Source organism: Panthera onca, chromosome D4, assembly GCF_046562875.1.
Source record: "Panthera onca isolate mPanOnc1 chromosome D4, mPanOnc1 haplotype 2, whole genome shotgun sequence".
NCBI classification, from domain to species: domain Eukaryota; kingdom Metazoa; phylum Chordata; class Mammalia; order Carnivora; family Felidae; genus Panthera; species Panthera onca.
This window is the reverse complement of record NC_138351.1, coordinates 71,901,769-71,925,295: the sequence shown is the minus strand read 5'-3', so window position 1 is coordinate 71,925,295 and position 23,527 is coordinate 71,901,769. Positions and strand designations below refer to the sequence as shown.

The following is a 23,527-nucleotide window of genomic DNA, read 5'->3' as shown; positions in this document are numbered from 1 at the left end:
GTATATATGCTCTCTTAGTCTACTTGTAAGAACACTACACTCTAACTAATGGCGCCCCCATTTCACAAATGAGGACATAGACTTGCAAAGGTTGAGGAAATTGTCACGTAACTAGCAAGAGGCAGAGTCAGGATTAGCACCCAGATCTGTCTGATGCTGAAGCATGTGGGTACTCCGGCATGCTGGTCTGTGAAACATAAACATAGAGAAAGGAAAAACTCAAGAATTGGGGCAGTGGAAGATATCCTGGCCTGGGAACCAAGACGTCCAGGCTCCTTGCTACCTTGGGAAAAAGTACTGATGATCTAGTCTCAAGTTTCCTGATCTGCAGAATGAGGGACTGGATTATGACTTCAGGTTTAAAATCTATGATTACTCTTCTGATGGAACCAAAATTAATAAAAATTGCTTCTATTTAAAGAAAGATGTAGGGTTTTGTTTTGTTTTGTTTTGTTTGCCATTGAATTTGATTGCTTCTACCTCAAAGATAAATATGCCACATAGAGTAAAAAGCTGTAACTATCTCCACAAGTGTTTTTAAATCAGTGCTTCCATTGTGTAAAAGTTACATTAGTCCTAGAACTAACACTGAAAACTAGGATCTGAGTGACTGCTCTGTGTGATCTAAATACAACATATAAGGTACAGAGTATTACTGACCTCATTTTACAGGTGGGGAAACTGAGGCACAAAGAGACTAAGTAACCTTCCTGATATTACACAGGCGGTGAGTGGTAGAGCCAGGATCTGAACCAGGATCTGAACTCCAGAGTTTACTCCAGACTCTGGAGCCCATGCAGCTTTCTTGAGAATCTAGAGCCCATGTTATCAGCCAGAACATTGAAGTTCACTCTAAAAATCATGCTTGACTAGTTTATCATTCCTGGAGATGAATATACTAATTACAATTTGAAAGTCATATATTTGATTTCTGAAGGAAATAACTGAAGGTAACATTATTTGAATTCCGTATTGCCGTGGAAGTTCTAATAGCTTTCCATTATATCTTTTCATGATTTGAAACTGTTACATTTTGAAATTAAGGCCAGTGAAGGCATGGCCTTCTCCGTCTTGCACAGTGTGAGATGAGTCTGTGTTGGATGAATTAATGCATTAAAGGGAAAGAACTTTTCCTTTTTTGTGTATGTATGCTTGAACTTGTGTCTCTCATTTTAATACCTAAAAAGTGAAAATCAAAGCTTACTCTAATTAGAGTATGCATAATTAGAGTATGCACAGTAACTTTTCATTTCAAATAATATGATATCCACATTATATTAAACAATTTGATCAACTTAAACAATTTAAGACAAATCTTTGAGTCACATTTTTTTTCCTTCACGCCTGCAGTTAAAAAGGGCCACCTTGTTCTTTAACTTGACATATTATCTGTTCAGTGCTATGATCATTATAGAACCTCTCTTTCCTTAGAGAATTTCACTGGCAACTCTTCAACTAAAGGGCCACTTTACCAGTGTTTCTTGAAAGCACCCAAGAGCTTTTGAGATGGGAATACAACATAATAGTCCCTCAAGTGGAAATCAGTGGGTAGAACTGTTCTTTTAGAGCATGCACCTTACTAATCATGCAGATTTAATTTTCCCCACGGTAACCCACAGGGATAGCAAAGATTTATGCCTTTTTCTTTGGTTCAGTGTTTAGACACACAATGTACTCATGACAGCAATCAAACCTGTTAGTGGCATCAAGCAAATAGAACTGATGCCGGGAACAGGGCCACCGCAAATTTTATCAAAACTGCAATCACTGAGAACACAGCACACACATTGGGATTTAAATACCTCTCTCTGTGGCATTTGTCATATTAAGAGCTGCAGCATAAACAAAGGAAAAAGCAAATCAAATGGTGTGTAAACATTACATGATGGCTTCCACTTTTCCAGATGCAGTAAGGAAATCTGATGTCTAGGAAAGAAGGCAGACAGAAGTCTAACATTTTGGAAAATCGTGCTGATCTCTTACAGGTACGTCTATTGATATTTACCTCTGTGACGTCACATGTGTGTGTGTGTGTGTGCACGTATATGTGTGTAGGTGTGTATATGCATATATACAGATGTATGTGCGTATATGCATATATACAGATGTGTGTGTATGTATATATGTATATATATATATACACATATATATATAATGTGTGTATATAATAATTTGTTTTTATCTTTTGGGATTCTACTGTTGTCTGATATACTGCATATGTCTGCAAATAATCTTCCAAAAAAAAAAAAGCCTTTGAAAGACCAAATCAGCCCTAACGATAAAGCCTTAGACTACAGGGAAGCAGACTGACAGCCCTCAAGGGCCCTGACAAGTGATGGAGATTCATTCACCGAGGCCACTTACATTTGCCAGTTGGCTCACCCTCCCTCCTCACTCCCTAAAATGCCTCTCTCAAGTGCTGAGACAAGGTTCTGCTTTCTGAGGCTCCATGCACATGAGGTCTTGTTAAACATTTGGGAAGCCTGCACTAACCCTCTCCCTCAGAGGGTTCTGTTCTTGGTCTTGGTCTGTTTCTCGAGCTCTCATTTGCAGTTTTGGACTGGTGCTAAGCCACCTTTTCCCACTGGCGATTGTGGACGGATAACCCTCCCTTGCTTCCAGCTCCTCTTCTGCCCAGTATTTTCCTTCATGGCTTAAACCTCCAGGGGTAAACAAGGTAATAGTAGAAAATGCAACTGACAGGGAATCCAATACATCCCAACATACATCTATTTTAAATCGAGCCGCAAACATTCTACACTCAACCAGTTTCCATATGCAAAGCAGAACTTGTCTGAACGTGAAATTCACGGAATGTAATAAAATCCACACTCAGCTCCAAATAAGTAAATCATTTCAAAATAGTTAAGTCAAAGAATGTAAGGGAAATACAAGAAAATGAGATATTTGTACAATTTTAAGTGGATCTCCTCCAGTGATGAGAAACTTCGTAACAGCAAGCTCTCTGCTCTAGCTAAAAAACAACCAGAATTACATTATCATATTAAAAGTGTTTAATTTCTGTGGTATAGTGTTTATTAAACACGGTTTTTTGAAGGGAGAGTATCCTTCTGGTTGAAAACAGGAAAGTAAAAATCAGCGTCTTCCACTTCAGAGGTCATCTGAAGCCTCCATGATGCAGCCTTTCCTTGAAAATCCCAGCCCTACCATCCAAATCATCGTATTCATTGCCACATCCCTATGCCACTGTGTGTCTATCTTCCTGGCCTTTAGGGTACTCGGGAGAAAACTGTTTCAGTGAAGATATAGGAGAGAAACAGTATGGATCATTCTTTGGATATATACATACCTAAAGTGGAACATGGAACAGGTTAGACTGCCTCTTGACTTAGAAAATAATTCCTTCGGCTTAGAAAATAATTCCTTCTATAGGGCACTGAGAAGTCACTTTGTCTCTGTCTCCAGCCTAACGAAACTAATATGCAGCAAATATAATTGTGGTTGGTGGGGAGACTACATGGAACCCTGCCACTGAAAATGATGCTTTCACCTCTGTGAGGAGCTGATTGAAAGAAAGGAGCTCAAGCGGAAAGAATATTACTAGTTAACCATGAGGAAATCTTTATGAGCCAAGACAATTGACTTATTTCTGTTTTATCATTAAATATTCTCATATTTGGAGACAGCTAAGGAAAGATCTCAGCTTCACGGCAGAAACCGCAAACCAAATGTGATTGCCTTTAAGACCAATAAGATAAGTCTCAATTTCAGAGATATTAAGATGCACAACAAAGAAAATAAATACTGGCCAACGATGATTGTAAGAAACCGATGTCTCCGAGATTCACCCCAGATACGGTAAATATTTAAAATGAACATCTTAGGATCTGTGAAATATGATGCGGAGATTTCTCTGGCCCTCATTACCTGTCCTAAAGGCCACTGTCACAGAGGTACATGAGACAGGGGTTAAGCCTTTCTAAGAAAGAGCCTCCACAGCTGTGAGATTGACAACTCTTTGCTACATTTCAAGTGCCTACGGAATTTGGGAAACCACAGATACCTCCCACCAATCTTAAATCAGTATATCTGGATAGTTCTCACCTAGCGTAGTCCTTCACTTTTCCATGGGACCTTACCTTTGTTTATTTTATGAGTCAGTTAACACCCAAACGTTTGTAGGAAATACTCATTGAGAAATCAGAACCCAAGTTGGATTTTATTGTTGGATCCACCAAGCACTAAGGGATCATAAATTCCGGGTCTGCTCATAGTAAGAAAGAAGAATCGGCGGGGTTGGGGGGAGGGAGAATCCACCAGCAGGTGCTATTCTCTCAACCCCTTCTCTTCCCCCTCCGTCCAGGTGGCTCCCTTACTTCCTCTTGCAGGTCTCAAACTTACTGTCTTTATGGATGGATTCCTTCCCCAAGGAAATGGCATGCTTCGTGTTCTGTTCATCAGGACCTCACCCTCAACCCCAGAGCCTCAGCCAATAGCCAAGTGTTGTGAATATCTAATCAACATAGGAATCAGAAACAAAGTTTGAATCTAGAACTTTTGTTCTAGAACAGAATGGAGCAAGAGAACTGCAAAAGTAGTATATAAAATCATGCGCAGAAAGGTTGATGCCATTTTTATCAAAATAGTATGATGTTTTGAGGAAATAATCTCTTCAAAAGCATAAGTACATGTATGGATTCTTCCTAATTATGAAGGTCTCTGTAAAAATCCAAAAAGTATAGCACTGTATAAAGTATATGATAGATGTTAACCTCTTATGTAATTCTACATGCAGAGATGATGGCTATTAACAGCTTGGTTATCCACTCCAATATAGAATATATAAAACATACTGTTCTGTAACTTTTTCACTTATGAACACATTAGTATTTCTAATGAGTTAGTATTTCTAAGGACAACAGTACCTTGCACATAATAAGCGCTGTATAGGGACTTAATAAATAATAAAAAACAGCAAATAATTATATAGTATTTGCTGTGTGCCTGTATTAATTCATGTAATCGTTGCAGCAACCTAAGAGGTAGGTGCTAGGCTTTTTACCCCTCTTTTAGAGGCGAGAAAACTGAAGGTCAGAGATGGAATACAGACCCAAGTTACATGCATGGTGGTAATTGTGGAAGTTAATGCGTATAGATCGATCTCATTCTTCTTAATGGCTGCATGGGACTTTATCACATATTTTATCAGTCTCCTATTGATGCAAATTTAAATTCCTTAAATATTTTTGCTATTATAAAAAACTTTGTGGTAATCTTGAACATACACTTGTGCAAATAATTGCTTTAGATAAATTATCAGAAGTTAAATTATTGAGACGAATGTATACATATTTTAAAGTCTGATTTTTATTAGAAGCAAACAAAAAGATCTCCACTAGATGATACCAAATAATGGTTTCCTCACACCCTCTTTATTGCTTTCATCCTAATTGTCTTTTGTAAGTAATCTGGTTTTTTGCTTCAATAGTTTAAGATCACCTCTTTTTGTTTGATGTTTATTATGATGCATCTGGGGGTGAAACTATTTATATACGTGTTCTTTGTTTTTACTGAGTGGACTCCATGTGCTTCTTGTACTTGAAGATTTAGGTCTTTCATTCATTTTGGCAATTTCTCGGTCATTATGCTTTTGGGTATAGCCCCTCTTGTATGTTCTCTTTTCTCTCTTTCTGTAATGCATATCCCTAATTATTTCTTTAGTTCTGTTTTATCTTTTCCATTTCTCTGCACTGAATTCCAGGTTCTGAAGAGATGACTTCTAATGTGTACATTATCTCCTTTCTCTAGCATACTGTTACTCATCCACTGAATGTCAGTTATAATCCTATTTTTTCATTTGTTAAAATGTTTAATTCTGCTTTTTTTCTTCTAATGTCTTTTTCGTTCTTTTTTCTCCTTTTGTGTCTTAATTCATTTAAACATATTTAATTTTGAGTCTCTATTGTATTGTGTTAGCTAAATTTCCTGGGGTTTTGATCCCTTTGTATATTACATCTGCTGACTATCACTTAAGGCAGTTTGTTTTCAGTGGGTGCTAGAATTTTGCCTTGTGAACTCCTCCTCAGTATGGCTTTATTATGAAAATCCTATGTAACCTGGGTCAGGTATTTTTTTAAGCTTTTTGGTTATTAACTTTTTTTGGCCTGGAATCAATTTTTATGTTAATTTCTCTAGCTGGGGAACCCCAGTCTCTGCTGGCAGTATGAATTCAATATCAGACCTACGTGAGATATAGTCCTGAGCACTGAATACAGATTGATTCATTTAAAAATGTGGTGGTTTGGGGGCCCTGGGTGGCTCAGTTGGTTGAGTGGCCGACTTTGGCTCAGGTCATGATCTCACAGTCCGTGAGTTCGAGCCCTGCGTCGGGCTCTGTGTTGGCAGCTCAGAGCCTGGAGCCTGCTTTGGATTCTGTGTCTCCCTCTGTCTCTGTTCCTCCCCTGCTTGTGCTCTGTCTCTCTCTCTCTCTGTCTCAAAAATAAATAAATGTTTTTAAAAAAATGTGGTGGTTTTCTCCCTCACACCTGCAGTGCAGAGACAGACAAGCCTCTTCATTGTCTTTCTGTCATCAAATAGAATTTTTCTGATCCATCTTTTTACTTGTGTGATTCTAACCTTTATAGAAGGTTCCCAGTGCTAACCTCCACTTTCCAGGGGCCCAAGACCTTGTCTCCTGTTCCTTTAAGAGTCTTAAAATCAATATTCTAAGTTATAGATATGGGCACCTGTGTCATTACCTCCAGGACGATGCAGAACCAGCTCATGAGCTTAATGCTGTGTTTTTTCTATTCCTATTCATTCCTGTCCTTTGGACATTTAATTTTATTCTTGTGGATTGTATGACTAACCCAGCATTTCTGGGTGTTCATAGTAGGAAGATGTTTATGTTATCTTGTCTGTCATATTGCTGACGCTGTAAGTGTCTAATGCTAGATTTGTATTTTTGGTACATAAAGATAATTCGTTGCTGTAACCATTCTCTTGCAATAATTCCCAAATCCTTTGCCCTATTGTCCTCCCTGGCAAACTCCACAATGGTATCTTGCCTTTGGATGTGCCATTCTCCTTTTTCTGAACTTCTGCTTTCTCTGCCCCTCCACATTCACAGTCCCATTCTTTGCTAAAACTTTCATGTTACCTAGGAGTCCTAGTTCCCCTTGTGAGTCATCTCTCTCATACCCCACAGCTATTTTAAAATCTTTCCACTCTCCTCAGCCCTCCACCCCCCTTTACAGAAGTATTTTCAGAGGATAAACTTACTTTCTACTTCCTACAGGAAATAGAAACCAACAGAGCTTTCTCATATTCCATCCACCAAACTCATTAACTCGTTTATACTGGAATACACCCCTTTCTCCTTCCTATTACAAGGAAGGAAGTTCCTTCTTCCTAAGTGTGGTGATCATATAATTTATTATTGAAGCCTGGATACTTTTGAAAGTAAAAGGAGGACTCTATTAATAATTATGCCAGGACAACAGGTGTGAACCAGAACTGTCCTGGGCAAACTGGGACAAGTGATCACCCTCTGTCTATGGTTTATCACTCTACTTGTTCCCTGAATGTGCTGTTTTTGCCTTCTCAAGCACCACATTCCCTTGAATATTCCACCTCTTTCCTTTATGTTCAAGTGTCCTTTTCTCGGAGGCTCTTCTCATTCCTATTTTAACATTTTCAGTATTTTTTAATATTTTAGTCTTTTTAAAAAAGAAAGTTTGTGGGGCGCCTGGGTGGCTCAGTTGGTTAAGCGCCAACTTTGGCTCAGGTCATGATCTCGTGGTTCGTGAGTTCGAGCCCCGCATCGAGCTCTGTGCTCACAGCTCAGAGGCTAGAGCTCACTTCAGATTCTGTGTCTCCCTCTCTCTCTGCTCCTTCCCCACTTGTGCTCTGTCTCTCTCTGTCTCTCAAAAATAAGTAAACATTAAAAAAAATTTTTAAAGAGAAATCTTGCCAAGCAACATTACCTGTAAACCATATATACCTCTATTCCTGCTCACCTTTTTGCCTTTTCTCTTTTCTCTGCCAAGTTCATTGAAAAATTTGTTGACCCCCACTGTCTCTTTTTTTCAGTTCCCATTCTCCATCATTTACAGAATTTTGGCTTTTTCTCTCACCCCTGTTCTGACTCTGCTCTTGGCAACGTCACATGTGGATCTGTTCTCTGATAAAACAGATGGTATTCAGCATTAATCAATCTCTTAGACACGTCTGTGAGTTAGTTGTCCTCTCTTTTCCTCGGTTTCGTAGAATGGCACAATGATAGGACCTTCCTCACCGACTGTTAGTGAGGATTAAATAAAGCGATCCACGTGAGCATCTAGCATTTTAAAATGTTAGCCTTCCCGTGGCTCACCTTTTGGAAAGACGTCCATGTTCGGCTGTGCGTGAGTGAGATGGTTTCATTAGTAAATTTGTATGTCACTGTTTGAACCTTTTAAGACAGGACAGAAATGTGGAATTTCTTCATGTTGCCATCCCAGACATCCAGCAGACTGAGAATGGCAATCTGGAAAGGGAGCTTTACTTTTGGGTTGAAGGGTGTTTGATGTTTGTTATGGCAGCTAAGATTGAGTGAGCATGCTCCACCAAGCCCATGATTGGTATGCTCCTCATTAGAAGCTGGTAGCATTGAGTGCCATCGTGGAGTTCTCATTTTAATTTGGTCGAGCGAATTTTCAGAGGTACTGACACAGTACATAACGAATGTTCATCTGCCTCACCGGCTATGGCCCGGCTTTATCTTCAGTTCTGTTACCTAGTTAGTAGGCATTTACAGACACTTTTGGGGTTGGGCCAGTTGCGTTTCAGTTGGTTTTTCACCTGTTCTGAATTGTAGGTTAAATTGGCCTTTCCTTTAAATAGATCACGTCTGCATTATATCTTGTGGAAATGCCCGAACTGTTTCTTGAAGTGGAAACCAACCTTTCGAGCTTCAAGAGAAGCTACACAGATTTGTTACAATTTTTATGTTCTAATAGTAATAATTATAATTGATGCCATTTATTGAATGCTTATTATGTACCAGCAACCGTGCTAAGCATGCCACGAATTTTCACATATATTAGCTGCTTTAATAGGGACTCAAATGGAATAAAAATAGATATGTGCTAAAACGATCATCTTACTATTAGAGTGACCTTAAATGATATTATGAGCTCTCAATACTAGCAAGTTTAATAGAAACCTCTCTGTCTATTAACTGTTAAGGCGATGAGCATGACCACTTAAATGTTAAGAAGAAAGAAGATAGTATTTAGTTTTACTGATAGGTGTGATGCAAAATTAAGTGACAAGGCAAGGCCAAACTATGTAACGGACTCCAACTAATTGTGATTGTGTTAATTTTCCCTAGGTCACTGCTAAAGCAAACAATTTCAATATCTATGAAGACAGGGACCCAAACTATCAGAATTCTATGTTATAATACAAAGGGCTTATATTTAATGTCTTAAAGAGGAAAATCTTTATGATATTCTATACAAATGGATAACATTCATTCTGTGTCATTCCACATACAGTTCAAGGAAATACTGAATCCAGGCAGATAGTCAATGTGTCTGAATGTAGGTGTGTTTATTTTTCACTGAATAAGTCACATCAACTGGTTATAGCATACTGAGCTTTAAATACCATTGCTAATGCAGAAGACACTAAATTATAGCAACTATGCCGAGAATACATCTTTATGTCTGACAGTCATTATTCCTATCGTCCTCATTCTTTTCTATGAGAAGTTAATAGAAATTCTATGAGCAATTTGATGCAATGACATAATAGACATGTCACCTCAACTGGAAGCAAATGTGGGAAATAAGATTATTAATGCTGTGAGAGAATGGCCTAGCTAGGAAATAAAAATAGTCTAAAAGCTAATAGAAAAGTGCATGATGGAGAAGGAAGAGACGTGAGCTTAAATGAGTAGGAAGAAATCAAAGTAAGCCATGGGGAGCTCTCAGAGTCTCTCCCCATTGAGCTATAATTTGGGCTAGTGTGTGACAGTCCAAACACTTTATCAATCACATTAGAGAAAAGCAGAAAAATAGGCGATGATTCTTACAGTCAACATCTACTGAGTGTTTACAAAAGGCCAGGCACTGTGCTAGATACCGTCAACACCTTATCTCACTGACAACTCCTAACAACCCCACTTTACAGATGAGAAAAGTAGGAGGGGTTCTATAGCATAGACCAGGAGGAGCTGGGGAGAGTTTTATATTTGTTTTGTTTACCTAGCACAGGCATGCTGGTAGTTTCTATTTGTAAGCAAAATGTGATGCAGTTTTAGTGGGTAGAGCGCCGAGCCCTATCTGCATTATGATTTCTCAGTGAAGACCTTGCCAACCAGCTGCTGAATTGGTTGACTTTAAAAGAACATTTTAAAACATTGAAACTAGTTTGGCAAGGGAACTTCATAGGGCTAGGAACATTTTTAGTCAGACATTTGGAGTCAGTATTGTATTCTTTTTCAACCCTTTGTGATAGAATACAATCTGAAGTTACTTATTTTCTTTTGATGTTTTAAAAAGTCATGTCTCTGTGCTGAAAGAGATAAAAGGAGGCTTTTCAAATTCATAAGCAAGGGAGAATTGTCCAAGCCAGACCGAAGTTCTGAACTGGTGTTCTACTGTTTTAGTATCTTAGTGAATTTAGTCTGGTTTTGTTAAAAATTACCAGTGACCGTGGGCAGTAGATGGGATATGACCTATTATACTGGTGAACACTTCGTTCTCTTTTCAGTTTTTCTTTCCATAGTTTTGAACTTATGGTGTCGTATGAGGAACAGTGGATGGGACTGGTCTACCCACATCTCTGCCTTTGCAAGCTAACAGTCCAGCCGTCAGAGTAGAATGGGCGGGTCCCTCGAACAGCACCAGAATGGGAAGGAATGCAACTCCTTACCCTCAACTTCCAGCTTCACCAATTTGGAATATGCCGTCCCGAGGCTGTTTTTTGCCACACACCGATAATGTCCTGCATCTTCCTTTTGCACATTATGAATCCTTAAACTCCCAGATTCAAGAACTGCAATGCGGGAATTCTCCTGCCAGGGATAGGGACATGAATTTTAAAACATCCATGGCTTTATCAAGGATACATGTGCCTTATTTCATCAGGTCATTATCATCGCTGCTAGCATCAAAAGCATCATTTGAACATTTGGCATTTATTTTGTATAACATACTGTATTAAATGACACAGTATAAGATTACCTAAACGAAGCTTAACAATGGTTCTATAATATATAGTTTATTTTCACTGTCTTTCATCATATGAGGACAGTAGGCTTACTTGATTTCCTAAAAGTTACACCCAAGTCTCTTTGATTCAAAACACTCCATGTGGTATCTTTAGGAAAATATACGTTTTTTGAAAATTGGGAAATTCTACAAATAATTTAAAAAAAGATGGTCTTGGAAGTTAAAATACCACATTTACCTTTGGAGACTCTAAATTCAGTCTCATACGAAAATTCCTACTTTTTTATTGTAGGAAACCCACTGATATTTATAAGAAAAGGAAAGTCAGAAAATTACCTAGGCTACCTTAAACAGTTTCACGTTATTTGTCTTATGTCAAGTGAAACCAAGCTAACTGATTTTATACTTCATTCCAGTTGACGGACGCATGTCAACACCTGTGTATTCTGTGTGGAATATTCTGAGCAGAGTAGGATGAAAAACCTCACTGCGTTCACAGTTAGTAGGTGACAGTAATGACACAGTGTCATGATTTCCCAGTAAACGTAGGTATGAGATTCCAAAGCAGTGCAAAACAAGCACGTAAGCACTAAGTTTTTAATCTGACTGCTCTGTGACCGAGGAATTTGTCAAGGTGTTAGTTCACTGGTCTTGAGTGTTGCTGTTCTAACTCCACTCCGGAGGTTCTCCCGTCCATGCTTCCAAACCTCCTTTCTCTCTCTCCTCCCAGAAGCTGCTTGTCGGGTCTAAAACCTGGATTTTAGTTTCATCTTTTTTGTCACCTGTGTCTCAAAGATTCAATGTTAAAACCCGCGTGAGCCAACCACCCCACCAGCCAACAAAACCCACTCCCGTTGCTTTTGCTTGGCCTCCTTTTTCATCCCTCAAAAGAACTGTTGCTTCCCGTCTCTTTTTTTCCCCTAGCCACCCCCAGCTGGAATGCCTTATAGTTTGTGTGTATGGGAACAGGGATATTTACGTGTGGTTAAAATGTTATAAAAGGGGAAATTTTATTCTAGAAATTTGGACTCACGTAACTGAGTTTGCAAAAAATTGCCCTACTTGAAAATATGTTGTATAGACACGTTTTTGTAATAAGGACTTACCCTGAGAGCACTGTCCCCCTTAATCCATGACACTGATGGTTTGGGATTGCCCATTGTAGTACATGGTAGAACTGCTTTTAGTCCTTCTATGATTTTTACATTTATGGGAGGACGAGTTATTTTCGGTTCTAAAGGGAAATAAAAATTCAAAATTAAAAATGCAATATGGCTGCATTAAGCTTTCTCTTTTCTATTTAGTTTTAAATATCCACTCTAAGAATAATTGATGACATTATAGAATTTATCAAATGCTGAGGGGTTTTTAGCGGGTATCGACAGAAATCATTTTTCAAAGTTTAGGTTATGTCTGTTTTATTAATATCTTATTTGCAAAACACAAACTCATGAAACATATTAGGAGTTTGAGGTCATAGTATTCTTCACTTTAAAAGATAGTTAATAAAAAGTTGACTAAGTATACTGTCACCATAACAATTCGACGTTATTTAATTCATACCAACAGACATGGAAACATTTGAAGAGACATTTTTGATCTATTTTTCATGTCATTCTCAGTTATGACCTACTTTCCCTTTAGTTTCATCTTACTTTGACCTTTAAATTTCGTGATGAAAAATTAGGTACATTTATCCTCTAGAAAGTAAAGCAGATGTTATTTATATCAGTAATTGGAGAAATTCTGTCATAGAATTTAGGGTAACTGTAGTCTGCAAGACAAACTTTTGTAACTTACTGTGCTGTGAAAGACTCTTAAATTAATTCTTTCAGAAGAAATAGATTATGCCAGCCTCTGTTTATTCTCCAGTAGTAAGATTTCAGAAGTGATTAAATCTAACGTGTAGAAGGAATTTACAAAATCAGGATGCCTGTTCTTTTACTACTTGAAGGATTCATATAGAATGAAAACTACATTTATTTCCTTACTAGTCTCGTGTTACAGTTATAAAACAGAGGACTGTCTTTGCAGGAGGGACTACTGAGAAATGGGTGCATTCTATTTCTTTTAGGTCATGTGCTGTAATCAGTGTGCTACTTTGACAGAAGAGCATGGAATAAGGACTTTTTTCCTTCTACTTTAATTGTGCGTGTGGGGGTTGATGGGATTTGGAAGTGATATTTGCAAAGACTTCATGGTCTGATGTCTAATTTAGTGCCATTTAGAATTGGTATGATCTTGCACTGTGACAAACAAAATACAAGACAGGCTTTAAGCATGTTATAGGAAAATATCAACGTTGTCACTTTGCCTGCTATTTAAAGCACACAGCTCTCCTAATCAACAACAGTGAACCCCTACATTTAGATGATGGTGAGGCACCTCAATTGTGAGTGGGGTTGTCACACAGCTGCTGGCAAAAGCTTAGCTTAAAAGTTGATATTCCTATGACATAGTCAAAGAGAGTGTTTTCCATTCCTTCCACCGGTTTCCTTGAAGATCCCTATGGCAGATGTCTTAAGCAGATAACCTTTGTTTAAAGCAGTTAACTCCTATCTTCTCAGTGAAATAGATATCTTGGTCATCTGTTGGGTGAGAAGTGAGAAGAACCCTTTTGGGAAGTTGAACATAAAGTGCACTGGGAATGAGGTGAGCACTAATGTTGAGTCATGGATTCCCCGCTGTCAGGGAACACTCTTCAGGTGAAACCGTGAGCACTGACTAATATGAGCTGGTCATCTGGCTAAAGCGGGATGTTGGACCTTCATGCTGTGCCAGCATGGAACCATTTTCTGATGGGTGACAAGGAATTTGGGAGAGGGAGCCCCTGGGAGTGATCCTTGGATAGCTGGAGTAGTGATGGGACTGGGGGGTCTTAGGCATCTCAGGAAGAAGCTCTGTACCAAGTGGTGTGGGAGCATTCTAAAATGGTAGCACCTGGGATGGCCACACCACCGTATACCCACATGACTGGGTGAGCTTTCCTAAAGAAGAAAAAAAGAGGAGATTTGGGATAGAACCAAAGTAAAGAACATTTAGTGCCAGAGAGAATATGAGAAACTCTCAAAGGAAAGGTAGCAATGAAATACTTAAATGTGCTCTGTCTTTAGAATCAAGCCTTCATTATGTTGCACAGGAGAACATTCCAGTTTCCTCACTTGATCTCCTCAAGTAAGGAATGCCTTCTTATGGGCACATCCCTACCCACTTACAGAAGAACCCCCAGGCCAGCTTCCCCACAATGTCCCACTAGCCCTACTACATTCCTATTCTGATGAATCTAGGATTTCATTTATAAGTCTGACCAAACATAAAAGATTAATAGAGGTTTGAGAAAAAAAACAAAACAAAACATGAACATAGAAGCAAAGAACTGAAAGAAAATAAAAACTTATAAAGAAAACAGAAATAAAGTAAGGAAAAGAAGACAGAATTTTTTGAGGGAGGGAGGGAGGGAGAGAGAGAGAGAGAGAGAGAGAGAGAGAGAGAAAAGCTGGGCTTACCCAATGGTAAGAAAGGGTTCGAGCTCACCTGATGCGGGGCTCATGATCACCTGATGTGGGACTTGAACTCACGAACTGTGAGAACATGACTTGAACCCAAGTTAGATGCTTAACCAACTGAGCCACCCAGGCGCCCCAGGAAAAGAGGAATTTTTTCTTTAAATGCATTAGTGTTATCCTTACAGAGAGGAACAAATATTGCATCATATAACACGTAGATTTTGCTATGAGGAAAAAAAGGAGCAGAAAAATAATTCCTAGAAATTAAAAACATGGGTTTTTAAGATCAAAAGTACTCAGTGTAAGTGTAGAATAGTAGAATGGTCATATTGAAGACTGAGTTCATGATATAGAAGGAAAAGTTAAAATAAATCTCCAATAAGGTAGAATATCAAGATAGATATGTAGAAAGTATGAGGAGAAAAAAATGGGGTCACGAAAAATGGAAAAAAAAAGAGATCTAATATGTACTAATTAAAAATTTAAGGGGCACCCGAGGGTGGCTCAGTGGGTTGAGCGTCCGACTTCAGCTCAGGTCATGATCTCACAGCTTGTGAGTTCAAGCCCCGCGTCCGGCTCTGTGCTGACAGCTTGGAGCCTGGAGCCTGTTTCAGATTCTGTGTGTCCCTCTCTCTCTGCCCCTAACCCACTCACATTCTGTCTCTGTCTCTCTCAAAAATAAATACACATTAAAAAAATAAAATAAATAAAAAATAAAAATTTAAGAATGAGATAAAATAAAGAGGAATAAAAATTAAAATATATACCTCATTTTGAAAAACAACAACAAATCCTTATTTTTTGGATTCAGAAGGCCTACCTAAAACACAGTAGGAATAGTAAGAGAATACATTTAACATATTCCTATGAATGTGAAAATCTTATGAATTCTAGAAATAAAGAGAAAATAGTAATATTTTTAAGAAAGATAAACATTAGATTTACCTTTAGGAATAAGAAAAAGCTTTCTCAGCTGCAGCATAGCGTGTCATATGATAGTGAATAATTGTTTAATAAAAGCTGAGGGAAAAGCCTTTTGAAATTCTTGTCTGTACCTGGACAAGTTTTTATCCTGGAGCAAAGGCAGAGACTTTCAGCGATTCAAAGAATCAGAAAACGTATGCTCAGATTATATATGATCACATGCTCACACTTTGAAAAGAAGCAGCGAACTCAACAAAAACAATGACAACACAGTAGAAAGAAGATATGAGAAATAGTGATGCTAATCAAGAATCACAGCAAAACTTGCAGTAAAGTTTCCGAGTGGAACTGGACCCTGCTGATTCGTATGTGCCAGTATGGCTGTTTTGTGATTTTTGCCCTCAGCAGCGTGATGTCAGAGAGAAGAAAATAAAAGTTATATTATTACAGGGTAGATGATTTGCAAACAGCTAGTGCCTCCAGCACAGGAGGTCATGAGATCTGAGGGTGCTAAGAGTGCTTAAAGATACACCACCAGGTGCAAGAGAAGACTAAAAGAAGAGAGAACTGAGTAAGTCCCCACGGGGGTCGGTGGAAGGGAGAAAGGAGGAGAATGTGAACATGCGGTGATGGCTCTGCAGAGGGAGTAGGGGAGGGAGGGAGCCTGACTCTGGTTCTTAGCTGAGAAAGAGACAGATGGAGGCACATCATGAGTGTGGGAAAGTGTTTTCTTCTTGGGACAGCGCTGGGAATAGAAGTGTCCGTGTTCTGAGTATGGTATACTGGAGCTTAAGATTTTAAATACGGACCATTTCCTGGGGGTGACAAGGTCATTGATGGGATAGGTTGATAAGAAGTTAAGGCAAATATCACTGGACTTGTGGAGGTCAGGAGCTGTAAGGACAAAGTGGCCAGAGGCTGTTTCATGGTTTGTTAAAAAATCCCTTAGGATGGTGGCAGGAGTAGGGACGGATAGACGGAAAGATATGATAGATAGGAATCAAAGTCTTTGGTAGATATTGGGCGGGGTGGGGGCTGAGGGGGAGTACCTGGAAATGAGTAGGTGACTTGAATAGAGTTACAGGAGAGAATGGTCAGAACGGCACATGCCCTCATGAGAAGATTTTGCACAGCAATATAAAGGTAATGGCTTGAAAGCAGCAATGAGAGCTAGGAGATTGACCGCGAGTCCTTGCTAGCCTTGTAGACAGGAAAGGTGGTGAAAAAGTAGCCTCCAGTGAAGCAGAAAGGCCACTCAAGTTTGAAAAGTCACCCAAGAAAATCAAGTTTGAAATAAGGCAAAAGGGTAGAAGTGTCTGCAAAGAAGTTAGAGATAAAAAGCGTGTCTGGTTGTAACGGAACCGGTTCAAGGGAGCAGGCAGAAGATTTTAGATGGAAGTTCCCTGGTGGAAGGAGTCAAGGTGGAGCAAATAGGGAGCTGTGTCCAGGCAAGGAAACGGGAGAGCCTAGAGAACTGAGGGGCTTGCCTGTAGTTGAGGACAGGAATACATGGTCTAGAATTCACTGCCTCAGGGGTGTGATTTGAACTTGAGCTTGGCTGACTGCTGAGCCTCCAAGCTGTGCTGGAGACTGTTTAGTGCCTGCTTCGGAGTGTACCGAGTCAGCTTTAACATCAAGAGCGGAGGCTCTCTCCCACTCACTCATCTTCACTTGCAGAGCCCCGCAGCTCTCCGCAGCACCCCCCACGCCGTTGTTGGCCGTGCAGCAGTAGACGCCATCGTCGCTGTCTTCCACACTCAGGATGGTGAGGAGCTGCCCGTTCTCGCGAATGCTGTACCGGGTGTCAAAGAGCCTGCAGGTCGCAGACAGAAATGGCAGGTTAGGACCTCCTGTGTGACTTTTTTTTTTCAGGCTGTGATTAACTGATCAGTAGATGACTTGTCAATGGAAGAAGCAGGTTAAAAGCAAAAGGAAAGTTGGATGGGTTCTGAATAATAGAATCACCTTTTTTGGTAATATAAAGCTAGCATTACATTCTAAGATTAGAATGCTATGCTCCGATAGATTGGTCCTATGCTCCAATGACCAAAGCACCTGAGTCCTTCAAAAATGCTTTCCAGGGCACCTGGGTGGCTCATCCGACTCTTGACTCTGGCTCAGGTCATGATCTCATGACTGTGAGATCAAGCCCCACGACAGGCTCAGCACAGAGCATGGAGCCTGCTTGGGATTCTCTGTCTCTGTCTCTGTCTCTCCCCGCACCCCCCCCCCATGCTCATTCTCTCTCCCTCTCTCTCTACCCCTTCCATGCTCATTCTCTTTCCCTCTCTACCTCTTTCAAAATTTAAGAAAAAAAAAGTGCCTTCAAAAGGTGATGTCTGTTGATGAGACCAAACATAAAGTTTACTTTATTCAGGAAAGTATATTATTACCAAGGTATATGAGTCTTCTCCCCACAATTACTAGAACGTAACAGCTAGAGAACAAACACACGTACATAAATGTTACCAGTGGGAAGAGTTAAATTCTTAGAGGAGTAACTAACAATTAGCTGAGTATTCATTTATTAAGCATTTGTTGAATGCCTAACAAGTGCCAAGCACAGTTCTACTTCCTTGGAATATAAAAGGAAGCAAAACAGCTTCAAACTGTGAGTGTATGTTTTACATATATTATTTCATTAAATTACATGCTGTTTGTCAAGAAAGGAATTAGGGAAACAGAAAAATTTGAGCGGAAGCATCAACATAAAAGTGGGGTTTTATGACCAAATAAAGATTCTTTATGCAAAATGTATACATGAGGCAGAAAAATGCCCCCCACCTCAACCCAGGTCTTAATCCCCTGAACCTGTGAATATGTTACCTTACATGACAAAAGAGATTTTGCAGATGTCAAGGATCTTAAAATAGAGTATCATGGCTTATCCAGATGGGCCCAATGTAATCACAGTGGTCCTTAAAAGATGATAGAGGGAAGCTGAAGGATGATAGGAGATGTGACAGTTGAGGCAGAGGCCAGAGGGCTGTGATTGCTGGCTTTGAAAGTGGAGGAAGGAGACAAGGAAGGCAGGTAGCCTTCTTGAGGCTGGGGGAAGGTGGGAAATCAGATTCTTCTCCGGTGCCACTAGGAAGATTGCAGCCCTGTCAACCCTTGCTTTTCACCTTGAGAGACTGATTTCAGACTTATGACTCCCAGAACTGTAAGATAATCAACCTATATTGTTTTAAGCCACTAAGTTTGTGACACCTTCTTATAGTAGAAATAGGAAACTAAAATGCAAACAAACAGTGGAAAAGGAAGTGGTTTCTTGATGTTCTAATCTCTACAGGTGCCCACCATCACTTCCTGATACTAAAGGGAATAAAAGCATGTAGTAAATTTTGGTCTCTTGTGACTGAGGATAGTATAATCACTGGGTAGTTCACAAAATAACAATAAATAATTGTGGAAAGCCATGATACTCAGTGTCACATAATGTTGTTTTGCTACGTTTTTCGTGGGAAAATACGTACATTGGAATATTTCACATATATACTTGTGGACCAAGAGTCCAGCCACTCTGTGAAATAGAAAGTTTCCAAATTTGTAAGCTGTTGCATCAATGTTGCTTAATTTGAGTAAATTGCTTGTGGGTGGTGAGGACGCTCAAGTCTTTATAATTTTTTTTTAATGTTTATTTACTTTTGAGAGAGACAAAGACAGGATGCGAATGGGTTAGGGACAGAGAGAGAGGGAGACACAGATCCAAAGCAGGATGCGGGCTCCGAGCTGTCAGCACAGAGCCCGATGTGGGGCTCGAACTCAGGAGCTGTGAGATCGTGACCTGAGCTGAAGTCGACCGCTCAACCGACTGAGCCACCCAGGCGCCCCAAGTCTTTATAATTTTTAAAATAGAATTCATTATTCTCAGTTTTTAAGAGTCTCTTATGGTTTGATGGGGGGTGGGAGGGAGAGGAGGGTGGGTGATGGGCATTGAGGAGGGCAACTGTTGGGATGAGCACTGGGTGTTGTATGGAAACCAATTTGACAATAAATTTCATATTTAAAAAAAATAAAAAAATAATAAAAATAATAATAAAATAGAATTAATTAGAACAGTTTTAGATTTACATAAAAATTGAAAAGATGATACTTTCCATATACCTCTTTCCATCTAGTTTCTCCTGTTGTTAATCAGATTAGTTTGGTACATTTGTTACGATTAATGACCCAATATTGATACTGTTAACTAGTTTATATAAGTCTTAGCTTATTCAGATTTGTTTCAGTGTTACCTAATGTCTTTGTCTCTTCCATGATCTCATCCAGGACCCTACATTACATTTATTTGTCATATCTCCTTAGGCTCCTTTTGGCTGTCACAGTTTCTAAGACTTTCCTTGGTTTTTGATGACCTTGACAGTTTTGAGGAGTACGTGTAAAGTATTTTGTAGGATGCCCCTCTACTGGAGTTTGCCTTATATTTTTATTATGATAAAATTTGGTTTGTGGCTTTGGGAGAGGAAGATCACAAAAGTAGAGGGCCATTTCATCCCATAAAAAACAAGGGTGCCTGCTATCAATATGATTTCTCACTATCAATATTGACCTTTATCACCTGGCAAAGTAGTGCTTGTCAGGTTTCTTTGGTAAAGCTATTCATTATTCCTAAAAGGGCACACAAATATATTTTCAAAATGTAATTTCTTCTTATTTCACAGATCCTTTGACTAACAGCTAACTATTCAAACCTATAACTCCATTTATTTCTTATTTATTGTAACATTTTTGCCTTATAATAAAGGGAAGATTCCAATTTATTAAGTGACTTTATTCATAGCATTCTTATAATGTTGATTTTCTTTGTGTAATTAAAAAAACTCTTCCATTGTCCATTTCTTCATCTCCTTATAATCTTGAGAAAGAAACATCTGAGAGGATCGTAAGGCTATATTTTTCAAATATATACACTTCATAAGGCTATATATATACATATATATATGTATACATATATATATGTATACATATATATATATCGTAAGGCTATATATATATATATATATATATACACATATGTATACATATATATATACACATATGTGTGTGTGTGTATATATATATATATATATATATATATATATATATGTGTATACATATATATATATATCGTAAGGCTATATTTTTCAAATATATACACTTCCTTCCCAGGCATGGTAGAGGGCCATAGTGGAGAGAATAATCTTTGATCATTGACCTTTGACTATTGAATGTTGCCTGTCTAACAACTATTATAATTTCAAAGTAGGGAAGTACATGAATCATATGCCAAGATATAAGCAACAACCGTAATATAATACAAAACTCTGTAACTTCTGTGTTGCCTTCACAGGTGCTTTTATGACCACTGTTATTCATGATGCATATTGACAGTGAGGTTTTTCTGTATTATTTAAAGACATTTAATTTTATTATAGAAGATAAAGACATAAATAATAGACAAAACTCATGAAAATGTTGAGCATATAAATTGTAAAGCTAGTAGTGTATGAGATGTTAGCACAATGACTCGTGTTAAATGGAGCCATTGAGGAAGAGAGTCACTTGTGGAACATAGCTAGAGCTGGTGAGATGTGCTGAATATAGGCCATAAGTGAAATAGCAACCTGCCAAAGATTGATGGAATAAATAGAAAATATGATGGAATAAAGAAGAGTATCACTTAGAGTAGAAAGGGATGGAAAGACAAGCTTATAATCGTGCCATCTCTAGACTGACGGCTCTGTCACCCCTAAATCAACCACCTGTTGGTGACATACAACGTGGTCCCTTTATGGTCCCGTGCACTCTCCCCAAGGAACATAGATAAAATCCATGGCTGTTCAGCAGGCTAATTGGCAAGCTATCGTCATGGCCAGGTGCGCTTGTCCTTCTGTTTCTCCAACAGAGCAAGTCTATGTCCTTAGCTTTGGTGCCTTCCACCTGTGGGCTCAGACTTTACTCTGGTCCTTGTAAGAGCATGACAGTGGGGAAGTCCGAGGCACAAGAGCAACTGGCCATATAAACATTGAGTGAACCAAGATTCCTGAGTACATTGACTTATCCCATTTCTTTCCCCTTGTTCTCTCTAGAGATTTCAAATGGATTTAATAAACTGTATTTCAAGCATCTTATTTTCAGCCTTCCTATTCCAGGACTTCTGTCATAGTTTTCCAGGTAGACACCCTGAGGGTGACCACAGCACAGGGTAATTTCCCATATTACAACATGTGTACTTGAAGGAAACACTAAATTTCATTAGAGTTTAGTGCAAATAAAGACATAAGTTTTCCTCGTGCAGGTTCATGGACCCGAGTGTGTAGATACCAGCTCAAGAATTCTGGTCCTACTGCAAGCTATATTGCCTGCTGAGAAGCCAGTGGTTCCCTTTGTTACAGATGTTTTTGGAGTATTTTTGATCAGATAGCTATTGCAAATGAGGAAAAGATAGCATGACCCTTTCATGTCAAATGGGAGTTTTTGTCTGTTTAAGAGGCTGCCTCATTATATATTAGGAAACTCTTCTGACTTTCAAAAGAAAAAGTTCTGGTGACCAAGAGGTCAGGTTCTTGGACAACATATTTTACTTTATTGGAATAGAAGTAGAGATGAGTCTGGTCCCTATTAATTCCCCAGCATGTCCTGGAACATGTGTCCTGTACCCCCGGCCTTAGGATATCATCGTGTGTCTTAATTCCTTGAAACTTCCTCTGGGTCCTAACCTGGAGTCCATGAAATAGCCCTGACATCCCCAGGTCAATTAAATCAGTGTTTGGCTTTAGGCAACTCTCTTAACCTCACTGACTTGCAGATCTTACAATTATAAAATGAGGAAATTTGCATTTTACATATTTTAGAAGGTAAGCTTTTGTCCTACCAAGAGCTGTGGTTACATTGATGACAAAGTTAAATTGCAAGGCAGCCATGGGCAGCCTTACCAGAAAAAGGCAGAATACTTACTTAATGAGAATTTTATTTCTGGTCCAGGAAATTTCAGGCTGGGGATAGGATTCCACTGCACACATAAATGTAGCCACTTCTTCAACTAAGGCATCCACTGTTTCCAGCGGAGTAGTGATGACAGGAGCTACAAGGAGAGGAGAAATCAGATGAGAACATTCTAGAATGCTGTTTACTAACTCTCTGTGAGCAGTCAGAGGCCGTCACCTACTGAATGAGAATTATATTTCCCCATAGCAGAAAATTGTCAAAAGGAAGGAAGATTGTATGTAGAGAATTTTGTTTCTACTTCCGAAATAGACGTTTGAGAATCAAAAGAGAAGGCTCTCAGGAGAGTAGGACTTAGAATTCATTTTATATAAGTAGGGGCAGATCCAGCTTTTATGAAGCCCAAAGTTATAAATTTGAGTACACACATTGAGGGAAAAAAAGAAAATTATAAATACAAAATATCCGTGGCCACCCAACACGGATCAGCTTGAAGGGAAGAGAAGTCAGAATGGAGAGAGAGATCTTAACAGTTGTTTAAAAACAATTTTTTCTAAACTTCATAATAATGTATGTTCATATTAACACATTGCTAGAGTCCACTGAGGGTCTTAGATGGGGGCTCCTGCAAATAAGAGATTTTATAAGCTTAAGCTTTGTCCAATTTATAAAAAATCAGATCTGCATGTGAATGGAATAGAAAAAGAGTAAATAAAATGACAAAAAGCCCAACTGAAAAAACTGGGCAAAGATCTGAATAGACATTTCTCCAAAGAATTTGTACAAATTTCATTTGTGTTGGAGACACAGCACATGAGATGATGTTCAATATCATTAGCCATTAAGGAAATGCAAATCAAAACCACAATTAGATACCACTTCATATCCACCAGAATGGCTCTAATCAAAAAGAAAGATAACAACACCTCTTGGCAAGCAGGTGGGTAGATGCACCTTTGTGCATTACTGGTGGGAATGTAAAATGGCGCA

General features: G+C 38.9%; 1 protein-coding gene and 1 long non-coding RNA gene across 3 annotated transcripts in view; one reads left to right on the top strand and one right to left on the bottom strand.

The window, feature by feature from the left end:
* Positions 1-23,527, top strand: part of LOC132663084 (uncharacterized) — a 129,348-nt gene that overhangs the window by 57,285 nt on the left and 48,536 nt on the right. For both annotated transcript variants that reach the window (XR_013551699.2, XR_013551698.2), the window contains exon 3: positions 1,905-1,985. This is a non-coding gene — a long non-coding RNA (uncharacterized LOC132663084). The remainder of the gene's footprint in view (positions 1-1,904; positions 1,986-23,527) is intronic.
* Positions 1-23,527, bottom strand: part of MUSK (muscle associated receptor tyrosine kinase) — a 92,528-nt gene that overhangs the window by 58,841 nt on the left and 10,160 nt on the right. The window contains exons 2-5 of the mRNA XM_078436597.2: positions 22,550-22,676; positions 17,272-17,423; positions 12,287-12,414; positions 10,882-11,023 (exon numbers count right to left, since the gene is read on the bottom strand). Coding sequence (XP_078292723.1) covers positions 10,882-11,023; positions 12,287-12,414; positions 17,272-17,423; positions 22,550-22,676 — 549 coding nt within the window. The remainder of the gene's footprint in view (positions 1-10,881; positions 11,024-12,286; positions 12,415-17,271; positions 17,424-22,549; positions 22,677-23,527) is intronic.